Here is a 20,954-nt window from a genome sequence, read left to right as displayed (position 1 = left end):
CAGAGAGGGTTGATGAGGGCAATGCTGTTGATGTGGTGTGCATGGAATTTCAAAAGGCGTTTGATACAGTGTCCAACAACAGACCTGTGAGCAAACTTGTAGCTCATGGAATAAAAGGGACGGTAGCAACATGGATACGAAATTGGCTGAGTGACAGAAAACAAAGAGTAGTGGTTAATGGATGTTTTTCGGGCTGGAGGAAGGTTTGTAGTGGAGTTCCCCAGGGATCAGTGTTGGGACCCTTGCTTTTCCTGATATATATTAATGACCTAGACCTTGGTGTACAATTTCAAAGTTTGCAGATGATATGAAACTTGGAAGCATTGTGAACTGTGAGGAGGATAGTGTAGAACTTCAAAAGGGCATAGACAAGTTGGTGGAATGATGAAGTTCAATGCAGAGAAATGTGAAATGATTCATTTTGGTAGGAAGAACGTGGAGAGACAATACAGAATAAAGAATACAATTCTAAAGGGGGTGCAGGAGCAGAGGGACCTGGGTGTATAGGTGCAGAAGTTATTGAAGGTGGCAGGCCAGATTGAGAGAGCGGTTAATTAAGCAGACAGTATCCTGGGCTTTATTAACAGGGGCATAGAGTACAAGACCAAGGTAGTTATGTTGGACTTGTATAAGACACTAGTTTGGCTTCAGCTGGAGTATTGCATCAGTTCTGGACGCCGCACTTAGGAAAGATGTGAGGGCATTGGAGAGAGTACAGAAAAGATTCATGAGAATGGTTCCAGCGATGAGGAATTTCAGTTATGAAGATAGATTGGAGAAGTTGGGACTGTTTTCCTTGGAGAAGAGAAGACTGAGAGATGATTTGATAGAGGTATCCAAAATCATGAGGGGTCTGGACAGAGTAGATAGAGAGAAACTGTTCCCACTCGTGAAAGGATCGAGAATGAGATGGCACAGATTTAAAGTATTTGGTAAGAGAAGCAAAAGTGTCATGAGGAGAAATTTTTTCACGCAGCGAGTGGTTAAGATCTGGAATGCACTGCCTGAGAGTGTGGTGGAGGCAGGTTCAAGTGAAACATTCAAAAGGAAATTAGATTGTTATATGAAAAGGAAGAATGTGCAGGGTTACGGGGAGAAGGCCAGGGAATGGAACTGAGTGAACTGCTCTTTCAGAGAGCCGGTGCGGACTTGATGGGCCGAATGGCTTCCTGCACAGTAACAGCTCTGTGATTCTGTAATCAGCAGAATTAATAATTATTTGTTAAGTCCTTTAGTTAAATGTTGGTGAGATTCTTCCAGTACTAGTTTCTTTCTCTCAATACTTTATGCCATTATCAGTAAAAAAAAAATTAAAAGCTAGAAATCTGAAACAAAAAGAGAAAATGCTCGAAATACTCAGAATAAGTTCTGAATGCAAATTTTACCTATCAGTCTAGCCGGTCTTTTCTCTCTGCTGTGTGTTACTAGCATTGTCTGTTTTTGTTATGAATCTGTGGAACAATTTTGCATCAGAGGTTCAATATTCTGTATTTGGCTGTTGAAGTGCATGATGTTCAATCACTTAATTATACTCACTACCTCTTCCCAAGGCTACGTTTGTGATTGCTTTGCTCCTCAGATTTACATCAGGTGCGATGACCCTGGTACGCTTTTGTGTTTTCAGCTCAGACTCTGAAGATAGCTGTTTGCCGATCATTCAGCAAGAGGAAGCATCTCCTGATGAGATTTATGATGAGAACATTAATGAAGATCCTGATTGCTGCAGTGAGGAGAGCATGCGTTCTTCACAATTGTGAGTACTTCTTTCGAGTGGATCAGGTACCGGAAAAACAGCATGTTCACAGTCGTAAATGTAAGAAGGACAGAAGCGTCACAAAATTGACTTTGATGTTTGCCAAGTAACCCCACTTCCCCATTCACCAACAGTTCCATACTCCTTCCCTTCCCTCTGTCACTGATTATCACATTCTCCTCTTGACCACAACGCAAAATTAAAAGCCATCTGTTACGACCTGGTGAGAAAGGGGTCTAGGGTTCCCTCTCAGCCTTCACCTGGTCTTAACGTAACAGGGTTTAATTTTAAACACACCGTGTTTTTAGCTGCGCCTTGGTGACTCCTTGTTCACTGCTTTCCAATTATAAGGCAAATAAACCAGCCAAGTGGGTTTTCTTAGGTTTAAAGAAGAAAGGTTGAACTTTATTAAACTTAAACGCTAATTCGGCTACGGCCTACGGATACGCGACGTGCCCACTCTACCATGCACACACGATATGCACATGCAGATAGAGACAGAAAAGAGCAGAAGAAATAAAGTGGAAAAGTTTGAGGCAATATCTGAAGATGGTTTTGGTTACTGTTCTTCAAGCTCGCTGTAGAGTCCTTGATTGTAGGTAGGTCTTGTTTTTCGTTGGATCCCAGTATTCTTCCTGAACCTTGTTCGATGTAGGAGACTTTTCTCTCTTGAGGTTCACGTGTCTTCAGTGGATTTGGAGTTCTGTGACTAACTACTGGAGAAGCTACGACCTTCGCTCCAGCCAAATCATTCCCCAGGAGTAGGTCAACTCTGTCTTCAGGTAAACTATGGACAACTCCTATAGTTACCATTCCAGACATTAGGTCACACACCAGGTGTTCCCGATACACAGGTACAGGTATATACACCCAGCCGATACCATTCACAAAAGCCTTGGCATTCAGTGTGCTCCCTGGTGGAAAAGTCATGCCTTTCCCAGCAAAAGAGCTTGGGTGGCTCCTGTAGCCCTAAGTATAACTATAGGTTTACCTGCCTCATTTGAGGACTAAGGAGCTCTCAGGTATCTTGTTCACATCCCCTGCACTCTCAGCATTTTTTTTACTTGGCCTTCCAGCTGTAGTCAGAGCTCCAGCCTGATCTGTCATACTCTCCGTCAGGGCCCTTTCTCTGCATTGGCCTTGTGTACCCCAATAAGTCCCATGGGTTTACCCTGCAACTTCCAGCATTCTGCACAAAGATAACCTACCTCATGGCAATGGAAACACTTAGGCTTTCACACCTCACTCCCACCCTCAGCACTTTTCTTTCTTGCCTGAGGAGGAGATCCTGGTATGTTCCCAGCTGTCCCTTCTCGTCCCTGGCATTTTCCCTTCCTTTTACCCTCCCACCTTCTAGCCTTCTCGGGTTTTTGGGGGTGACAGAAAAAGGGTTTGGGCTTGTGGACAAGCTCATAATTATCAGCCATCTCAGCTGCCTGTCTGGCAGTTGAAACCTTCTGGTTCCCTACGTGGGTTCTTACTAATGTAGGGAATGAATTTTTAAATTCCTCAGGAGAACTATTTCCCTAAGAATCTCATATGTGGCCTCTACCTTTAGTGCCCACATCCAATGGTCAAAGTTAATTTGTTTTACCCTCTCAAATTCTATATAAGTCTTCCCAGGCTGTTTCTGGAGGCTCCTCAATTTCTGCCTGCAAGCTTCAGGGACCAACTCATAAGCAGTGAGAATAGACTTTTTTGCCATCTCGTAATCTGCAGAAGCCTCCTCAGAAAGCATGGCATAATCTTCATGAGCTCTGCCTATCAACCTGCTTTGCAGTGTCCAGTTTTCTTTCGACCACCTCATCTGTTTAGCTAGCTTTTCAAAAGAAATGAAAAATGCCTCTACTTCCCTTTCCTCAAACCTCAGGGGGCTTGCACAAATTTAAACAGCTCCACACTGGGTCCTGGGTTGGAGTCAGATTCTTTCTCATCAGAACTCTCCCTGGAGTCAAGGCCACCCTTTTGTTTTAGTTCCAGTCTTTTTGATTGGTATACCCTTTCTCGCTCCTACCACTCTACTTTTTCCTTTTCTCTTTCCCTTTGCAATTCTAGTTCCAGTTTCTGAAATGCTCTTTCCTTTTCCTTTTCTTCTCTTTCTCTTGCCCTTTCTCCTGCCACTCTGCTTGCTCCCTTTGAAATGCCCTTTTTCCTTTTCCTGTCTTTGAAATTCTAGCTCTAACTTCATCCTGTCCAACTGAATTTGTGCCAGTGTTACCTAGTCTTCTTCCAATTCTACTCATCCCTGTCTCCTGCCTGCTTCCATCTCCTTCCCACGGAACTGAATCTTGTGAAAACATGTGAAATTCAAAGACAGAAAAGTTTCCTACATGAACAAGATTTTAAGAAGAATACTAGGCCCCAATGAAACACAAGACCATATCTTCAATCAAGGACTACAGCGAGCTCGAGAAACACTAACAAGATATTGCCACAAACTGTTCTACTTATATTTTCTTCTGCTCTTTTCTGACCCTATTTGCATGCATGTATCACATGTGCATACTGGCGTGGTCATGTTGTATATCTGTAGGCATTAACTGTATTAGAGTTTAAGTTTAGGGTTTAATAAATTTCATCTTTCTTCCTTAAACCAAAGAAAGCCTGTTTGTGCTCATTTCTTTGCCTTATAATTGGAAAGTTGTGAACAAGGATTCACAAAGGGGGAGCTCAAAACACAGTGTGTTTAAAATTAAACCCTGTTACACTAAGACCAGGTCAAGACACAAAAGACCCCTAGACACATTTCTCACCTGGTCGTAACAATGCCAAGATCTGAACATTTCAACCAGGGGATGATGTTTCGGTATTACTGCCTTTACAGAGTGAACTGCTGAAAGCACGGTTCCGTGGTCCATATAAAGTAGTCAGAAGGATTGGTAAAGTAAATTATTTGATTGATGACACCCCAGATCACCAGAAAAATAATCGGCTGAATATTATCAATATGTTGAAACAATGTCACTGCCAGGAGAAGGACAAGCAAGCAAAGGTGTGTCATGTAGTGGGGACAGTGAAGGACGAAATGGATAATGAGGATGAGGCAGAAGGAGGCCTAGACAATTCTCAAATTGATCCTCCTACTATCCGATTAGCTAACACTGAATTGTTAGGGAGATTAGACACTATGCTTTCATATTTAGATACAGAACAGCAAGGATACCTAACAAGGCTGCTCACAGCAGTTAAAGGAGTCTGTAGGGACAAACCAGGATGTACAACCTTAGCCATAAAGTATGTGGATGTAGGAGAATCCTCTCCTATAAAACAGCATCCATATCAATCAGGTCTAGAGAAGCAGGCCCAGGTGAAAGCAGAAATCCAACACATGTTGGAAAACCACGTAATTGAGCCCAGTCAAATCAGCTGGAGTCCCCCGTCGTGTTAGTGCCTAAACCTGATGATTCAACTAGATTTTGCATAGTCTACAGAAAGGTTCATGCAGTAACAGAGACAGACTCCTACCCAATTCCTTGCTTGGAAGACTGTATTGATACAGTTGGCAGTGCCACGTTTCTTACCAAAACAGATTTGTTAAAGGGATACTGGCAGGTTCCTTTAACACCCCGAGCTAAAGAAATAACGGCCTTTATCACACCTGACGGTCTTTTCCAATGCCAAGTGATCCCATTCGGGCTAAAAATTGCCCCAGCAACTTTCCAGAGACTAATGAACAAAGTGGTAGCTGGTGTTCCTAACTGTGCGGTTTACCTTTATGATATGCTGGTGTCGAAGATATTTTAATAACTCATACGGAGACTTCGAGATTCGTTACTAGGAGTTTATTTGCGTGATATCACAGAGAGCCCGTACAGTCCGCACTGTAAGCAGCAGTCTCTCGAACAGTGAAGAGTGCTTATATTTATACACCAAACTAAACAACTTTGCGCTATCAGTTCACATTTCCTGACATTTAGCATCCCAGACCCCATCAATTGTCCTTGAGTCTTCCTTTCATCCTTATCAAGCTTGCATTCCTGAGTGCTTCGTGCAATCTGCAGTTACATCAAAGCAGCTGTCATATACTCTGATAAGAGGGGCCCTACATTCCTTATCAACAGGAATTGACAGCATACATTTCACAAGAGCCCATTTTTCCAAACCACAAAGTGTTACATGATTATACCACAAAGGAACAGATGTCCTTATAATTACAGGAATCACAGGCGTCAGCTAGTCTACTTTAACTATTTCATACCCACTTAGCAAGCATAATGCTTTTACTTATTTCCCATGATTATTATTTTCTTCTACAGGTGGTATATAGTGACACTTGGAAGGACAACTTCTGGGGGAGGCAGTGGTGTAGTGGTAATGTCACTGGACTAGTAATCCAGAGTCCAGGCTAATACTCTGGGGGGGACAGTTTTGAATCCCACTACAGCAGATGGTGAAATTTGAATTCAACTAATAAATCTGGAATTAAAAAGCTAGTCTAATGGTGGCCATGAAACCATTGTCGATTGTTGTAAAAACCCATCTGGTTTACTAATGTCCTTCAGGGAATAAAATCTGCTGTCCTTAACCTGGTCTAGCCTACATGTGACTCCAGACCCACAGCAATGTGGTTGACTCTTAAATGTCCACTGAAATGGCTTAGCCATCTGTTCAAGGGCAATTAGGGATGGGCAATAAATGCTGGCCTAGCCAGCAATGCCCACATCCCAGAAATGAATTTTAAAAAACTAGAAGCTTTGTTTAGAAAATTACAGTTGGTTGATTTGGTGATGAACCTTGCCAAAAGTGAATTTGCAAAAGCGTGGGTAACCTACCTCAGGCATATAGTAGGAAAAGGACAAATGTTGCCAAGAAAGCCAAAGTACAAGCATTGATCGAGTTTCCTAAGACGAAATGAGAAATCATGAGGTTTTTGGGGATGTGTGGTTTTTGCTGTACCAAATTTCAGTACTATAGCTGCTGCACTGAGAGATTTGCTACAAAAGAAAGCCAAGGTAGTGTGGCCAGGGGAGTACCAAGCATCTTTTGAAAGCTGAAAGCAATTTTGATCCATGAACCAGTGTTGGCTGCCCCAAATTTCACTGAGCCCTTCAAGGTAGCAATTGATGCTAGTGACCTGGGCCAGTGCATTCCTGTTACACGAAGATGAATCGGGCATCGAAAGGCAGGTGCAATACTTTGTCAAAAAGGTAAATCAACACCAAAAGCGATACTCTACAATGGAAAAAGAAACCCTGGGCTTACTAGTAGCTCTTAAACATTTTGAAGTATATGTCTGCTACGGCTACAGGGAGATGCTGGATTATACTGATCATCACTGCCTAGCCTTTGTGGAAAAATTCAAAAACCAGAATGCCAGACTGTTTCGATGGAGTTTACTATTGCAGCCCTACCACTTAAAGATTATCCACATTGCGGGGGAAAACAATGTGGTTGTTGATGCTTTGTCTAGAATTTAACTTTTCTTTGAGTTATCTGAGTACAAAGACAGTACAGGGCATAACTATATTAGTTACAGGTAAAGAGTGAATGAGAATGGGTGTGTAAATGTGTTTTAATATTTTTTTCATATTCTGTTCTTTTGTCTACACTTTATAATGAAACACATTTAAAACTGGTATTTCATTCCTTCAAGGGTGGAGGTGTCATGAAGGTGCTTCCATTATTAATATTTTTTGAGGACTTGTGCTTAACATACTGTGGAAAATAACTGAGAAGATGCCTGGAATTGTTTTTTTAAAAGGGTTACTGGAAGGACACTTGGAACTTTGTTTAAAAACACTTACTGGAAGTACATGCCTTAAGCTAAGTAAACAGCTGGAGCCTTATGGACTATGGAACTGCTTGGACTTAGAGAAGTCACATGTCTGGGTTTATGGCTGTTAGAAGTTTTGGTTTCATTTTTGGATATTGTTTGGCGTTCAGTTGGTGTGTATCTTGCTAAGAGAGAAGCCACCAAACTCATCCTTTTCCACCTGTTCTGAAAAATCTTCTGAGAATCCAGTGTGATAGCTGAACCCACTCGCAGTAATTCTCCCAAAAAGCCTGCAAGACTACTCGTCAATGTCTCCTGAACAGAACTGCTCCCGAAATATCCCGGTGTCTACGTGTACCTGGACGCCAGACCAGAAGTCATCTGGAACATTTCATATCTTATCCTTTTTTTCTTCAAGAATTCACAATTATTTGATGAAAGTATTTTTTTTGTAAAGTTGATCTCAGCAGAGAAAGCTTCTTTACTTTTTCTTTAACCAGTGTGTGTGTGTGTTAGGTTATTTTAGAAGGGTAGATACTTATACTTTCATATTTCAAACTGTGTGTTAATAAGCATCTTTATTGAAAAAGTCTTGTTTTATAATAAATCAGAAAATTTGTTTTTGAAAGAAACCTGTTTGGCAGATTTTTATTCTCAAACTATTATAAAGTATGCAGTTGGTTTTATCGGTAACTGGGTAAAACATTTAAAATATGTTGTGACTTGTGGATTAGTGGAACTAGAGGAAGACAGTGCATTTTTCCAACCTCAATTGTAACACTATCCATTCAGTGCCTCTAAGTCCCGTAGCTACATTATGGAATATCTATTCCTTAGCACCAGTTTCTCTTGTTGCAGTGTAAAGAACTATTGATCCTACTTTCAGATTTCTATGGTAAACAAGCAAAGCTAAGAGAGTAACAGAGAATAGATTTCCTTTTGTCATTGAGCTGCAGGATGGAATGGCAATTTTTATAAAGATTTGGCTCTGTGATTGTACTGTACTTTTTTCATTCAGGTTTGACTGAGCAATGGAACCACCCAATGGTCACCATCTTATATATACCTATGTATCTGATTTTTTGATAATTATTTACATAAATGCTAAAATGATGTCTGTTTTTCTCCCATTTTTCTTTATTTTAATTGTGTATTTGTATGTTTCCCCCTGCCTCTTGCAGGAATTCCTATCACGAGCATGATGATGACAAACAGCTCGCTCCATCAGTGGATTGCTGTGAAGAAAGTGATAGAAGTAGGCAGTCTCCTTCAAAGGGACTTCTTTCAGCAACATCATTAGGTAACTTAAAAAAACATTAAAAATAAGTTACAGTTAATATAACCAAAGCTGATAATTAACCATACTTTTTGGATGAAACATTCACAAAACACAATTGTGAAATACTGCAACATTCTACACCCTTTCCCAAACTTGCACTCCTGTTGACGGCTAGACAGCAGTTTCCATAAACAGACTGAATCTCTTATGAACCTGCACTTGGGTTCTTGTTTACCCATGTATGTTAGCATGCCAAGGTTAATAGTGAACCTGTAATCAATGTATATCACTCACTGGAGAATATGTGGTATGCCAACTAATTCTCCCTTCACTTGTGTAGCTGAAAAATAATGCTTGTCAGGATTGCAGGAATGGTAGTAAAGACAGCTCTGGTGCAGTAATAATGTTCTGCTCCTGTGGGCAATTAGCAGCCTTGTAGATAGAGTACAGTATTTACTAAGTGTACTGCTGATCATTTGTGGCAGAGTATCTGTTATGCACTATCCTATATATATTTATACATATATAAGCAGATTGTCCAACTCAGGTGCTTGAGTCAAAGTTTTTGGGATAATGGTCTGATCCCAAATATCCTTGGAGTACTGTGTAATTATCATACCGTGTTATATTAATGAGAAGTTCTAGTGACATTCAGTAGCAAAACAGTACTGTGTCATTCCTTGTAGGTGTTTATTAACAGGCTGTATAGGTTAGACAGATTGGATCTTTTTTATAATGTCCAACGGAATGCTGACTGTCCATTGAATGAACATATGACAAGATTTAGCACTTCAGGAGATCAACTTATAATCTGGTGCAACAGCTGCAAAAGAATTGTTTCACAACTTAACGATTTTGTTTTAAATAAACTGTAGTTAAATATTATAGCTTGCTTCCCAGTCTGTGCTGGTGAGCAGGAATCACTACATGGTAGTTTACAAATATTTAACAAATGGAAATGCATATTGGATATTTTAGTAAAAGACCATTGAGAAAACCAGGGATGGGTAATTTATATGTTAGTTGTTACTGTATTTAAGTTTGATTTAGTACTGTAAACGTCCTCTCTTGCACATGTTCAATTAAGATGTATTATTGCCTCAAGTAGATATTGGGGACAAAATTTGGATGCACAGTGACCACTTTCTACAAGAGGACTTAGAGATCTAAAATGGCATTCACAGCACATGTACACAGTTCTCTCTGAGGAAGCCACCTTTCTCAAAAGGCCACCATTGATGAGGAAATCCAACAACAGATCAGCTGAGCCAGCTCAGCCTTCGACAAAGTATAGCGGTGAGTATTTGACAACAAAAACGTCCACAAGTCAAGAAAAGTCCTAGTGTACAAAGCAGTTGTTGTCACCACAGTCCTATATTGCAGTGAGACCTGGACTGTGTATCAGCGACACATAAGAGTGCCAGAGAAATTCCATCAGCAATGCCTCCACCACATCCTCTGGATTCAATGGGAAAACTGTCGAACAAACACTAGTGTCCTTCTTGAAGCCAGTTCCGCAAGTATTCAGGCAAAACTCCTGCAAAACCAACTTCGATGGACTGGACACGGTGTCCCGATGGCCGAAAACCACTTCCCCCGCCAGGTCCTGTTTTCTCAACTCTCAAACGGCCAGCATTCCAGGGGAGGAAAAAGAAAATGCTTCCAAGATACTCTGAAGCTCTCTTTGAAGCATGACAGCATTGGCATTGATGACTGGGAGGAGCTTACTACCAATCGTTCAAAATGGCACTAACTTGTCCATCAAGCTGCATCATGCTTTGAGTTCAAATGCCTTAATGATGAGGCAGAGCGGCAGCAGAGAAGGAAAGAAAAGGAAGTAAATCCTGCACTCTGGATCCCACTACCTCGTGGGATGTCCTGCCCCATGTGCCCAAAGATCTGCGGGTTGAGAATTGGCCTGTTCAGTCACCTCAAGACCCATGGCAGAAACTAGTGACCTTGAATAGACATCATCCTCGAATCGAGGGACAGCCGACAACGATTTAAAGGGATCATCAACTACTTTCAGGTTAGGTGCCGATTGAATTCTACTGGCTGTTGTTACAGTTGTACAAGTGCTTTCTAGAGTTCTTTACAGTTACTAATGTCTACGGGGAATGGTATGGCAGGAGCTGAAAGAATTGGTCCTGACTTCAAGTCCTCACTGAAATCTGCCACTGCTGCAGCCACAACTGCAAAATCAGATCAGGGCAAGGACTGCACTGTCATTGGTTGTGATGGTGACCATGGCCATGAATTTTTATGTGTCGGGCTCCATCCAGGCTGGAGCTGCCGATATCTGCAGCATCTTGCAGTTTGCCATCCACTGTTGTGTAAGGGAAGTCTTTGACGCTCTCTATTCAAAGACAGCTGACTACATTTAATTATCTCTTGCTAGAGAGCAGCAGGTGGAGCGAGCACGTGGCTTCGTGGGGATTGCAGACTTCCCCATGGGGCAGGGTGCCATTGACTGCACACACATCACTTTGCAGGCACCACATGTCAACTCTGAGATATACCACATCTGAAGGGATTCCACTCCATCAACATCCAGCTGCAACCATACACAGCAAATCATTCAGTCAATTCCCGGTATCCTGGCAGCAGTCATGATATCTTCATTGTGTGAGATTTCCATTTGAACCACCACAGCAAACCAAAGGGTGGCTACTGGGTGACAAGTGCTATCTGCTCACCACACAGCTGATGTCTCTAGTGTACAACCCATGCACACATGGGCAGCATGCAAACAATGAAAACCATGCTGCCACATGAAATGTGATAGGGAAGACCATTGGCGTGCTGAAACACCGCTTCCGATGCCTGGACCACTTTGGAGGGGCCCTGCAGTACTCACCAGAGCGGGTGTCAAGATTTGTAATGGTCTGCTGCATGCTGCACAGCCTCGCCATCATTAGAGGACAGCCTTGCCAACTATACGGTGAGCAGCTAGGCAGCAAGAGGAAGAAGGAAGGAGGCAGCTTACCCAGCCCATTTTTGGCCAGAGTGTCTGTGACAAACTCATCCTACTGCACGATCAGTAAACACAACCCCAATTCTCATTCACCAACAGTCCCACACATCAGGAAGGATTTTCCCTGCAGGCTTCTGAACCCTGCTGTCAGTCTCAAATATGGGTCAGATGCCCGCACTGTGTGGGAAACAGTCACTCATTGCGATTTGCCCCCGGGCAGCCAATTAATGGCCAGAGGGCAGGTTTGCTGTCCAATTAAGAACAGCATGTGGGCTCTTGAAGTTTGAGGGCCTATCAGAGGCCTTCCAGCTTGAAAGCAGCATCAGACTGCAGAGCCGGTAAGTAAGGGAGAGGGCGCCCCAGCAACGTTCTTGAAGTTTAAATTAAAAATGGCTTTGCAACCAGGCCACCACTGTAGGGGTCAGAGGGAGGGGGAGGGTAACCTTTCTACAGGGTGGCCTGAATCTGCTGCAGGCAGGGAGGGCCTGTAAGCCTACACAGAGCACTGGCTCCCAGTCTGGTGCCAGGTGGCTGCCTCCAGGCAGATAAACTGGCCCCCGTTGTCTGCGGGAACCTGGAAGCCAACTGCAAAATGCCATTCAGCCTCCTTTAATTGGCCTTAAGTGGCTGTTAACAAGACCGTTTTTACCAAGGAAGAAGATGCAGCACAGGTCATGGTGAAAGAGGAGGTAATTCAGACACATGCAGGGTATAAAATTAATAAGGAGAAGGTATTGGAAAGGCTAGTTCTACATAAAGCTGATAAGGCACCAGCACCAGATGATATGCATTCAAGGATATTGAGGGAAGTGAGAGTGGAAATTGCCGAGGCAGTGGCCATAATTTTCCAGTCTTCCTTAGATTCAGGAGTGGTGCCAGAGGACTGGAGAATTGTAAATGTTACACAATTCTCTAAATAAAATAAAATAAATAAACAATTGTTCAAAAAAGGGTGTAAAGATAAGCCCAGTAACTACAGACCAATCGATTTAACTTTGGTGGTGGGGAAGCTACCAGAAACAATAATGCAGGACACAATTAATAGTCACTTGGGAAAATGCGGATGAATTAGGGAAAGCCAGCATGGATTTCTGAAGGGCAAATCATATTAGCTAACTTGCTGGAGTATTTTGATGAGGTAACAGAGAAGGTTCATCAGAGTAATGCTATGGATGTGATATACATGGACTTCCAAAAAACATTCGATAAAGTGCCACACAACAGACATGTGAGCAAAGGAACAGCTCATGGAATAAGAGGACAGTAGCAACATGGATATGAAATTGGCTGAGTGGCAGGAAAGAGTAGTGGTTAATGTATGTTTTTCAGACTGGAGGAAGGTTTGTAGTGGAGTTCCTCAAGGGTCGGTGTTAGGACCTTTGCTGTTCCTGATATGTAGTAATGACCTAGACCTAAGTGTGCAGAGCACAATTTCAAAATTTGCGGATAATAACGAAACTTGAAAACATTGTTAACTGTGATGAGGATAGTGTAGAACTTTAAAAGGACAGACAGTTGATGGAATGGGCAGACAAGTGGCAGCTGAAATGTAATGCAGTGAAGTGTCAAGTGATTCATTTTGGTAGGAAGAATGCAGAAACAATATAAAATAAAGGGTACAATTCTAAAGGGGGTGCAGGAGCAGAGGGACCTGAGAGTATATGTGCATAAATCATGAAAGGTGGCAGGACAGGTTGAGAGTGTGGTTAATAGAACATACAGCATCCTAAGCTTCATTAATAGAGGCACAAAGTACAAAAGCAAGGAAGGTATGTTAAAATTGTATAAAACACTGGTTCGTCCAGAACTGGAGTATTGTGTCCAGTTCTGGGCACCACACTTTAGGAAAGATGTGAAGGCATTAGAGAGAGTTCAGTTCCAGGGATGAGGAACTTCAGTTATGTGGATAGATTGGAGTAATTGGGACTGGATTCCTTGGAGAAGAGAAGGTGGAGAGAAGATTTGATAGAGATATTCAAAATCATGAGGGGTCTGGACAGAGTAGATAGGGAAAAACTGTTCCCATTGATGGAAGGATCGAGAACAAGAGAGAACATATTTAAGGAAATTGGCAAAACAATGGCGACATGAGGAAAAACATTTTCACGCAGTGAGTGGTTATGATCTGGAATGCACTACCTGAGAGTGTTGTGGAGGGAGGTTCATTTGAGGCATTCAAGAGGGAATTGGATTGTTATCTGAAAAGGAAGAATGTGCATGGCTACAGGGAGAAGGCGGGGGAGTGGCACTAGGTCAATTGCTGTTTCGGAAAGCCAATGCAGACATGACAGGCCTCCTATGCTGTAACAATTTTGTGAAATACTATGAACAAGCTGGATTGGCAGGGGTGGGAAGGTGAATGTTGTCTTCCTGAATGAGGACAGCAGGTTCATGCTTAGCTTTGCTTAGTAACCTTTGATGTGTCACCTTGTCAAATGCCTTCTGTAAATTTAAGTATAGCACATCCACAGGCTCCCCTTTATCCACATTGTTTGTTACTTCCTCAAAGAACTCCAATAAATTAGTCAAACATAATTTCCCTTTCATAAAACCATGTTGACTCTGCCTGATTACACTGAGATTTTCTAAGTGCCCCGCTATAACCTCCTTAATAATAGATTCCAGCATTGTCCCTATGACAGATGTTAAGCTAACTGGCCTGTAGTTTCCTGCTTTCTGTCTCCCTCCTTTCTTGAAAAGAGGAGTCGCATTCACTATTTTCCAATCTGATGGAACCTTTCCAGAATCTAGGGAATTTTGGAAAATTAAAACCAATGCATCTACTATCTCAGCAGCCACTTCTTTTAAGACCCTCGGATGAAGTCCATCAGCTTTTAGTTCTAATAATTTTTCCAGTATCCTTTCCCTGGAGATTGTAATTGTTTTATGTTCCTCCTTCCCTTTCACCTCCTGATTTACAATTATGTCTGGGATGTTATTTGTGTTTTCTTGTGAAGACAGGTGCAAAATATCTATTCAATTCATCCGCCATCTCCTTATTTTCCATTATTATTTCCCCAGACTCACTCTCTGGAGGACCAACGCTCACTTTGCTCATTTTCTTCCTTTTATTATATCTGTAGAAACTCTTACTCTCTGTTTTTATATTTCTAGCTAGCTTTCTCTCATACTCTAATTTCTCCCTCCTTATTAACCATTTAGTCATTCTTTGCTGTTCTCTATATTCTGTCCAATCTTCTGACCTGCGACTCATCTTTGCAGAATTATATGCCTTTTCTTTCAATTTGATACTATCTTTAACTTTCTTAGTTAGCCACGGATAGAACGTCCTTCCCTTAGAGTCTTTCTTTCTCACTGGAATGTATTTTTTCTAAGTATTCTGAAATATCTCCTTAAATGTCTCCTTAAATGTCATGGTTGAATTGCTGGCTGTGTGTGCAAGCTGTGAGATGTGGGTGTGAGGCTTGTAGCAGTGCTAGGTAAGTGAGGTGAAGCTATGAATGTAAGGTTTGAGTCCTGATTTATAGAGATTGCTGGCAGTTGAGTGATGAGCGTGTGGTGCATTGAGCAGTGTCTGAGGATAGTGATGCAGTTAGTGGGATGTAGCATTTGAAGATGCATTCAGTAATCGTGATCACTTGTGTGAGGTCTGAACTTTTGGTGGCAGTGCATCCACACCCTCGGGGTTGACTTCTGGCATTGACCGCCACGTCTATCAGCTCCCATTGCATTCCCAGAAGTTATCTGGAGGGCCTCCCCCAGATAGACCACATCTCTCTGCTTCTGTACCTCATCTAGCAAGGCTTCTAGTGCAGCATCGGAAAATCTTGGAGCCCACTCTGTCTCCCATGGTGTGCCATTCTTGTGTCTTTCCCAGGTCAGAATCAGTTGTAGATTGACTTCCAGCATCTGCTCCAGCCACAATACACTTCCCTTTAGAAGTGCAGACCAGCTTTAACTGGTGATAGCCTCTCTCACTTTTGGGCCTCTGCTGAGGTGTGCAGCCACTCAACAGTATGGTTAGTGCTAGCTGCATGCTACAATCATGGTTATGAGCAGACAGCATGGATTTGCATGCTGCCTGCCTGCATCGGAAGCAACAGATGCAGGTTAATTGCACATCGCAATCTCTGCACCCGTTTTGGGGGGGGGTTGTCGAACTCAGCCTTTGTTCCTGAAGAAGTAGATTTTGAAAACTTATTGCCATGTGCCACCTTGTAATGACAGATAGGTACTGCAGAACAATCTGTGTTTTACAATGTGGAGTTGTCACAAAGGATTAAATTTTTTGCATGGTCTTTAGAACGAAGAACAATAATTTTGTACAGATATGCATAATCAGTAACACAATTAAATTATTGCATCACAAACTACATCATCAGACTTTCCTGTGAACTAACTTTGGAAATTTCTTCTTTAACAAAATAGTTAAAGCATATCAAGAGTTTCTGTTGACTTAGCTGATATGATTAGCCAAGACAGTGGTACCTTCTGCTGGAAAGTGCATGTGTATGGATGTTGACTGAGAATGGGTTTGGCCGATGTGACCCTCTCCCCAACATACTAGACTCACTCATGAAGAATCGTTACTTCCGAGAGATACAAGAGGTTTCTCGCATTGGTGAAACTGTACACCAATATAAGCTACTGTTTTCAGAAGAGAAAAAGGTGGAAAACTGGACAAAAAAAAGTGAAACAGTGTCTAATGATTGTTGATTCTGGTCTTATCAAAAAACTGGCAATCAATATATGTCCTCATCGGGCTTAGTAATATTTCAGTAACTTCTTACATATCCTTGTTTAATGTGCCTTGCTTCTTGAAGGGAGAAGATCATCATTTCACCTGGAGTGCCTAAAGAGACAGAAGAATCAGGGCTCGGATGTTCCTTGCACAACTCCACTCTCTCAGAGGACAGCACTACCATTACATTTAATTCAGCACCAGGTAACAGAAAGTTTCAAATGATTACTATTACTTCTGTGCCAAACTTATACTGTAGCTTTAAACAAATGTCTGGAGGGCATTAGCTATGAGGAGAGGTTGGAAAAACTCGGATTGTTTTCACTGGAACGACAGAGGTGGAGGGGCGACATGATAGAGGTTTACAAAGTTATGAGCGGCATGGACAGAGTGGATAGTCAGAAGCTTTTTCCCAGGGTGGAAGAGTCAGTTACTAGGGGACATAGGTTTAAGGTGCGAGGGGCAAAGTTTAGAGGGGATATGCGAGGCAAGTTTTTTTACACAGAGGGTGGTGAGTGCCTGGAACTTGCTGCCAGGGGAGGTGGTGGAAGCAGATACGATAGCGACATTTAAGAGACATCTTGACAAATACATGAATAGGAAGGGAATAGAGGGATATGGGCCCCGGAAGTGCAGAAGGTGTTAGTTTAGGCAGGCATCAAGATCGGCGCAGGCTTGGAGGGCCGAATGGCCTGTTCCTGTGCTGTACTGTTCTTTGTTCTTTTGTTGTTTAAAACAGCTCCAAGAAAAGATTGTTTTGTCTATCAGTGTGCTCCAGTATGCTTGTGTGGAAGAGATTGGTTTTATTTAGCACATAGTGTTGGTTTAGTGTTGCTTTCAAATTACTTTCTGTTTTTTTGTTGCCACCAAATGAATGAGAGCAAATCATTTGGCCTTTGTAGTGCAATGGTGTCATAGTGTGGTGGAGGCAGGTTCAATTGAAACATTCAAAAGGGATTTATACTGTTATATGAAAAGGAAGAATGTGTAGGGGTACAGGGAAAAGGCGGGGGAATGGCATTAGGTGAATTGCTTTTTCGGAGAGCCGGTGCTGAATGGCCTCCTTCTACGCTGTAACAATTCTGTGATCTATTAGAGTGGCTGTGGTTTAGTGTCTTCTCTCTTATTTATCAACATTGATAAAGATTCAAAAGGTGAAACTCAGCAAACTTTTTTCCCAGTAGAATTCTGCTTAACAGTATATTACATACATTTCTTTAAATTGGTACATCAGGTGGTGGGTGGGCAGTGAGCAAGGTATGAACTCCGGCCACACAATGACAGCGCTGGAAGGCCCAATTGAGTTTCATGACTAGGCCTTGTTTAAATACAGGAAGTGAATTGCCAGCATTAATCACACTCACAGCTTTCCATTTGGGAGAGTGGGAAATACAGACTGAACTGGGCCTGCTCCAGCACCTTAATGAAGAGGGCTGAAAAGGATAGGAAAGTCAATGGAGCAACAGTCTGAAGTGGGAAGGAAACATAAAGAGCAAGCAGAAGGGACTTCAACTCAAGGAAATCTTTAAGCCTTAAAAGTTCCAAAAATAATGAAAAAAAGTCATTGCCATATTTGCTTTCATCTTTAATAGTTTGATTCGCTAACCCCTTTGTGTAGAACTGCAAATGGTCACTTCCTGACCTGTGCTCCCCATGGTTTATGCCTGATTGAGGAAGCAATGATGGCAGTAGATTGACACAAAAATGGTATTTAGGTTTTAACAGTGTCATAGAACCCTCACTTCAATATATTAATTAGACCCTCGGTAGTTTTGGGAAGGAATACTAAACATCTAAATCAGGACCCATTCAAAAATTGCAACAGACAGGCCTCCAACATTGAGTTCCCTTTATTTTTTTCAGTTTTCATCCCACTGCCACCCTGTTCACATCAAAAAAAGGGGTCGTAGGGAAATAAAAATTGGCCCCCTTGTATTGTTCATCACTTGAAATTCCAACCATATCTACATTTGATGAATATTGAACGGGAATGTAAATAATTAATTAAAGGAATTAAACTGCATGTTTAGGCAGACACTGAAGTCTGTCAGCCCCAGTTTTGCTTGGTTTTGTCAGATAGCTGACAAGACGAACAGACATACAATAGTTTTTTTAAAAAACTGATGTTCCTTACTTAATTCATCCCAACAAATGCTTTGTGACAACTAATAATGGTGCAGCAACTGGTCATTAAAATTTGTGCAACCAAAACTTTAGTTGTGATGCTTTATAACCTAAAGTCAACTTAACCTCCATCACTACACTTGCCAATATTATGAACCCGATTTTTAAGTCACTCAAAAAACCCATTCACTTATACAGAGTTAAAATCAGGCCCTTGTATCTGAAATTTAAGAACTGAACATAAGAAATAGGAGCAGGAGTATACCTTATGGCCCCTTGAGCCTGCCCTGCCATTCAGGACAATCATGGCTCATCTTCTGCCTCAACTCCACTTTCTTGCCTACTCCCCATATCCCTTGATGCCAAGTGACCAAAAATCTGTCTACCTCAGCCTTAAATGTACTCAACGGTGGAGCATCCACAATCCTCTGGGGTAGACAATTCCAAAAATTCACAACCCTCTGAGCTGAATTTTGCTGAACTCCCGACATTGGGCTCCGTGGCAGGTGGGCCGGAAGATCGCAGCAGCAGTGGCCTGCCACGAGGCCCGATGCCGGGATTGCCGGGCCCGATCTTCCCGCCGGCGGCAAGGCTCCGTGGCGGATCCCCTGCTGCTTGACAACGGGACACAACTTTAAATATTGAAATAAAGGACATGAATAAATTAACATATCATTCCCGCGAACTTACTGGCTATCTGCGATCTTCCCTGTGACAGTTGGCACTCACACACCTTCACTTTCCCGTCCAGGAAAAGCTGGCACCACCGAGGTGGAGAAGGGAGGAACTTGGGATTTTTAGTGTAGTTTTGGGGGGGGGGGGGGGGGGGGGTCAACTCTGCATTTCTAGTGTAGAAGGGTGGGAAGGGGTGACCCCTGCACTTTGTGCAGTTGTGGGGGGAGAGGTGAACGATTCAATTGAAGTGTTTGTGGGAGGAGGGGAATGGGGCTACCATTTATTTTCTTTGTATTGGAGGGGACGGGTCACACATTTATGTAGAGTGTAACGGAGGGTGGGGTTCCGGGATTGAACTTTGTACTCTCTGTGCAGGTCTGGTAGCCCTTTAGAAATGGTACCAGCACCTGTGCAGAGGCAGCTGACGCTGTTGCTGGTGTCGCAGAGCCCACCCCTGCCCCGTGATTTGGGGGGGGATGGGGGGAGGACTGCCCTGCATATGGAAATGAGCCGCTGCGCATTAGATCGCGGCAGCATAGCGGTGTGTGGGCTGCCATTTTTTTTCTCCCGTCACTGGGAGAGATAAAAGTCAGACCTCTGAAAGGAGAAATTTATCCTCATCTCAATCCTAAATGACCCGTTATCCTGAGACTGTGGCCCTGTGTTCTAGACTCTCCAGCCAGGAGAAACAATCTCTCACATAATCGGAATCATAGAATTGTTACAGCGCAGAAGGAGGCCATTTGGCCCATCATCTCTGCACCTGCTCCCTGAAAGAGCAATTCACCTAATGCCATTCCCTCGCCTTCTCCCCATAACCCTGCACATTCTTCCTTTTTATCTAACAGTCTAAATCCCTTTTGAATGCTTCAATTGAACCGTCTGAATTTTCCTGGCCCATTGGCGACAGGCTTGGAGGTGGGAGGGCTGGCAGAATGGCAGAGGGAGGCATTGAGAGGGGAGCCTGATAACTTTCCGCTGCCCTGTCATATTGCCATCTGCAGGAAATTTGGCAACTCAGCCGCCCACAAGGCGGCCAATTGAGCCATTTAAGTGGCCAATTCAGGGCCATGTTCCACCTCCGCAGGTATTTTACACATGTCGGGAGGGCCCGCCGCCACGTGGAGAGACCACCAAGTAAACCCAGGCGACCTCCCAGCAGGTTCCTTGATGGTCACTCCATGGCCCACAAAGGGGCCCCTGGCGGGGGTCACCCTTGCAGCAATGGCGCTGCTAGAGCTCCATGACCACCTCCCCCCACACTGACCACCGGGGCCTGGTTACCAGGCCCCAGCTTCCTCCAACCCAACTCATCAGTCTTCAAGGGCACGCTGCCATTGAGCCACCCTCTCCCTGGAGCTGCAGCCTCAGCACTGGCCACCACTAGTAGTGCCGCTGCTGAAGCTGCCAAGCTGCTGGCCCTCTGATTAGCCCAGCAGTTCTTGGAGGTGGACTGCCATCATTAATCGGAAGGTGGCCCCAGCAATGGCCTCTTAATTGGCTGCTGCCGGCAATATACCGCCCCATGTCCCACCGCCTGCTGAATCAGGGTCACCTTCCGCTTACGGCCCCCGATGGCGGGGCTGCCAGGTAAGTGGCAAAATTCAGCTATGGAGACCAAGACTGTGCACAATACTCCAGGTGTGGCTTCACCAAAGCCCTGTACAATTGTAGCAAGGTTTCCTCATTCTTATACTCCAATCCCCTTGCATAAAGACCAACAGGCCATTTGCC

General features: G+C 43.1%; 1 protein-coding gene across 5 annotated transcripts in view; it reads left to right on the top strand.

Moving 5' to 3' along the window:
- The window catches only part of cacna1c (calcium channel, voltage-dependent, L type, alpha 1C subunit), a 1,113,964-nt gene that overhangs the window by 1,072,701 nt on the left and 20,309 nt on the right, over nucleotides 1-20,954 (top strand). For all 5 annotated transcript variants that reach the window (XM_068050762.1, XM_068050758.1, XM_068050759.1 and 2 more), the window contains 3 exons: nucleotides 1,625-1,753; nucleotides 8,648-8,766; nucleotides 16,504-16,625. In XM_068050762.1, the coding sequence (XP_067906863.1) occupies nucleotides 1,625-1,753; nucleotides 8,648-8,766; nucleotides 16,504-16,625 (370 nt within the window). The remainder of the gene's footprint in view (nucleotides 1-1,624; nucleotides 1,754-8,647; nucleotides 8,767-16,503; nucleotides 16,626-20,954) is intronic.

This window comes from Heterodontus francisci, chromosome 18, assembly GCF_036365525.1.
Source record: "Heterodontus francisci isolate sHetFra1 chromosome 18, sHetFra1.hap1, whole genome shotgun sequence".
Lineage (NCBI taxonomy): Eukaryota > Metazoa > Chordata > Chondrichthyes > Heterodontiformes > Heterodontidae > Heterodontus > Heterodontus francisci.
This window is presented reverse-complemented; position numbering and strand designations above follow the sequence as displayed.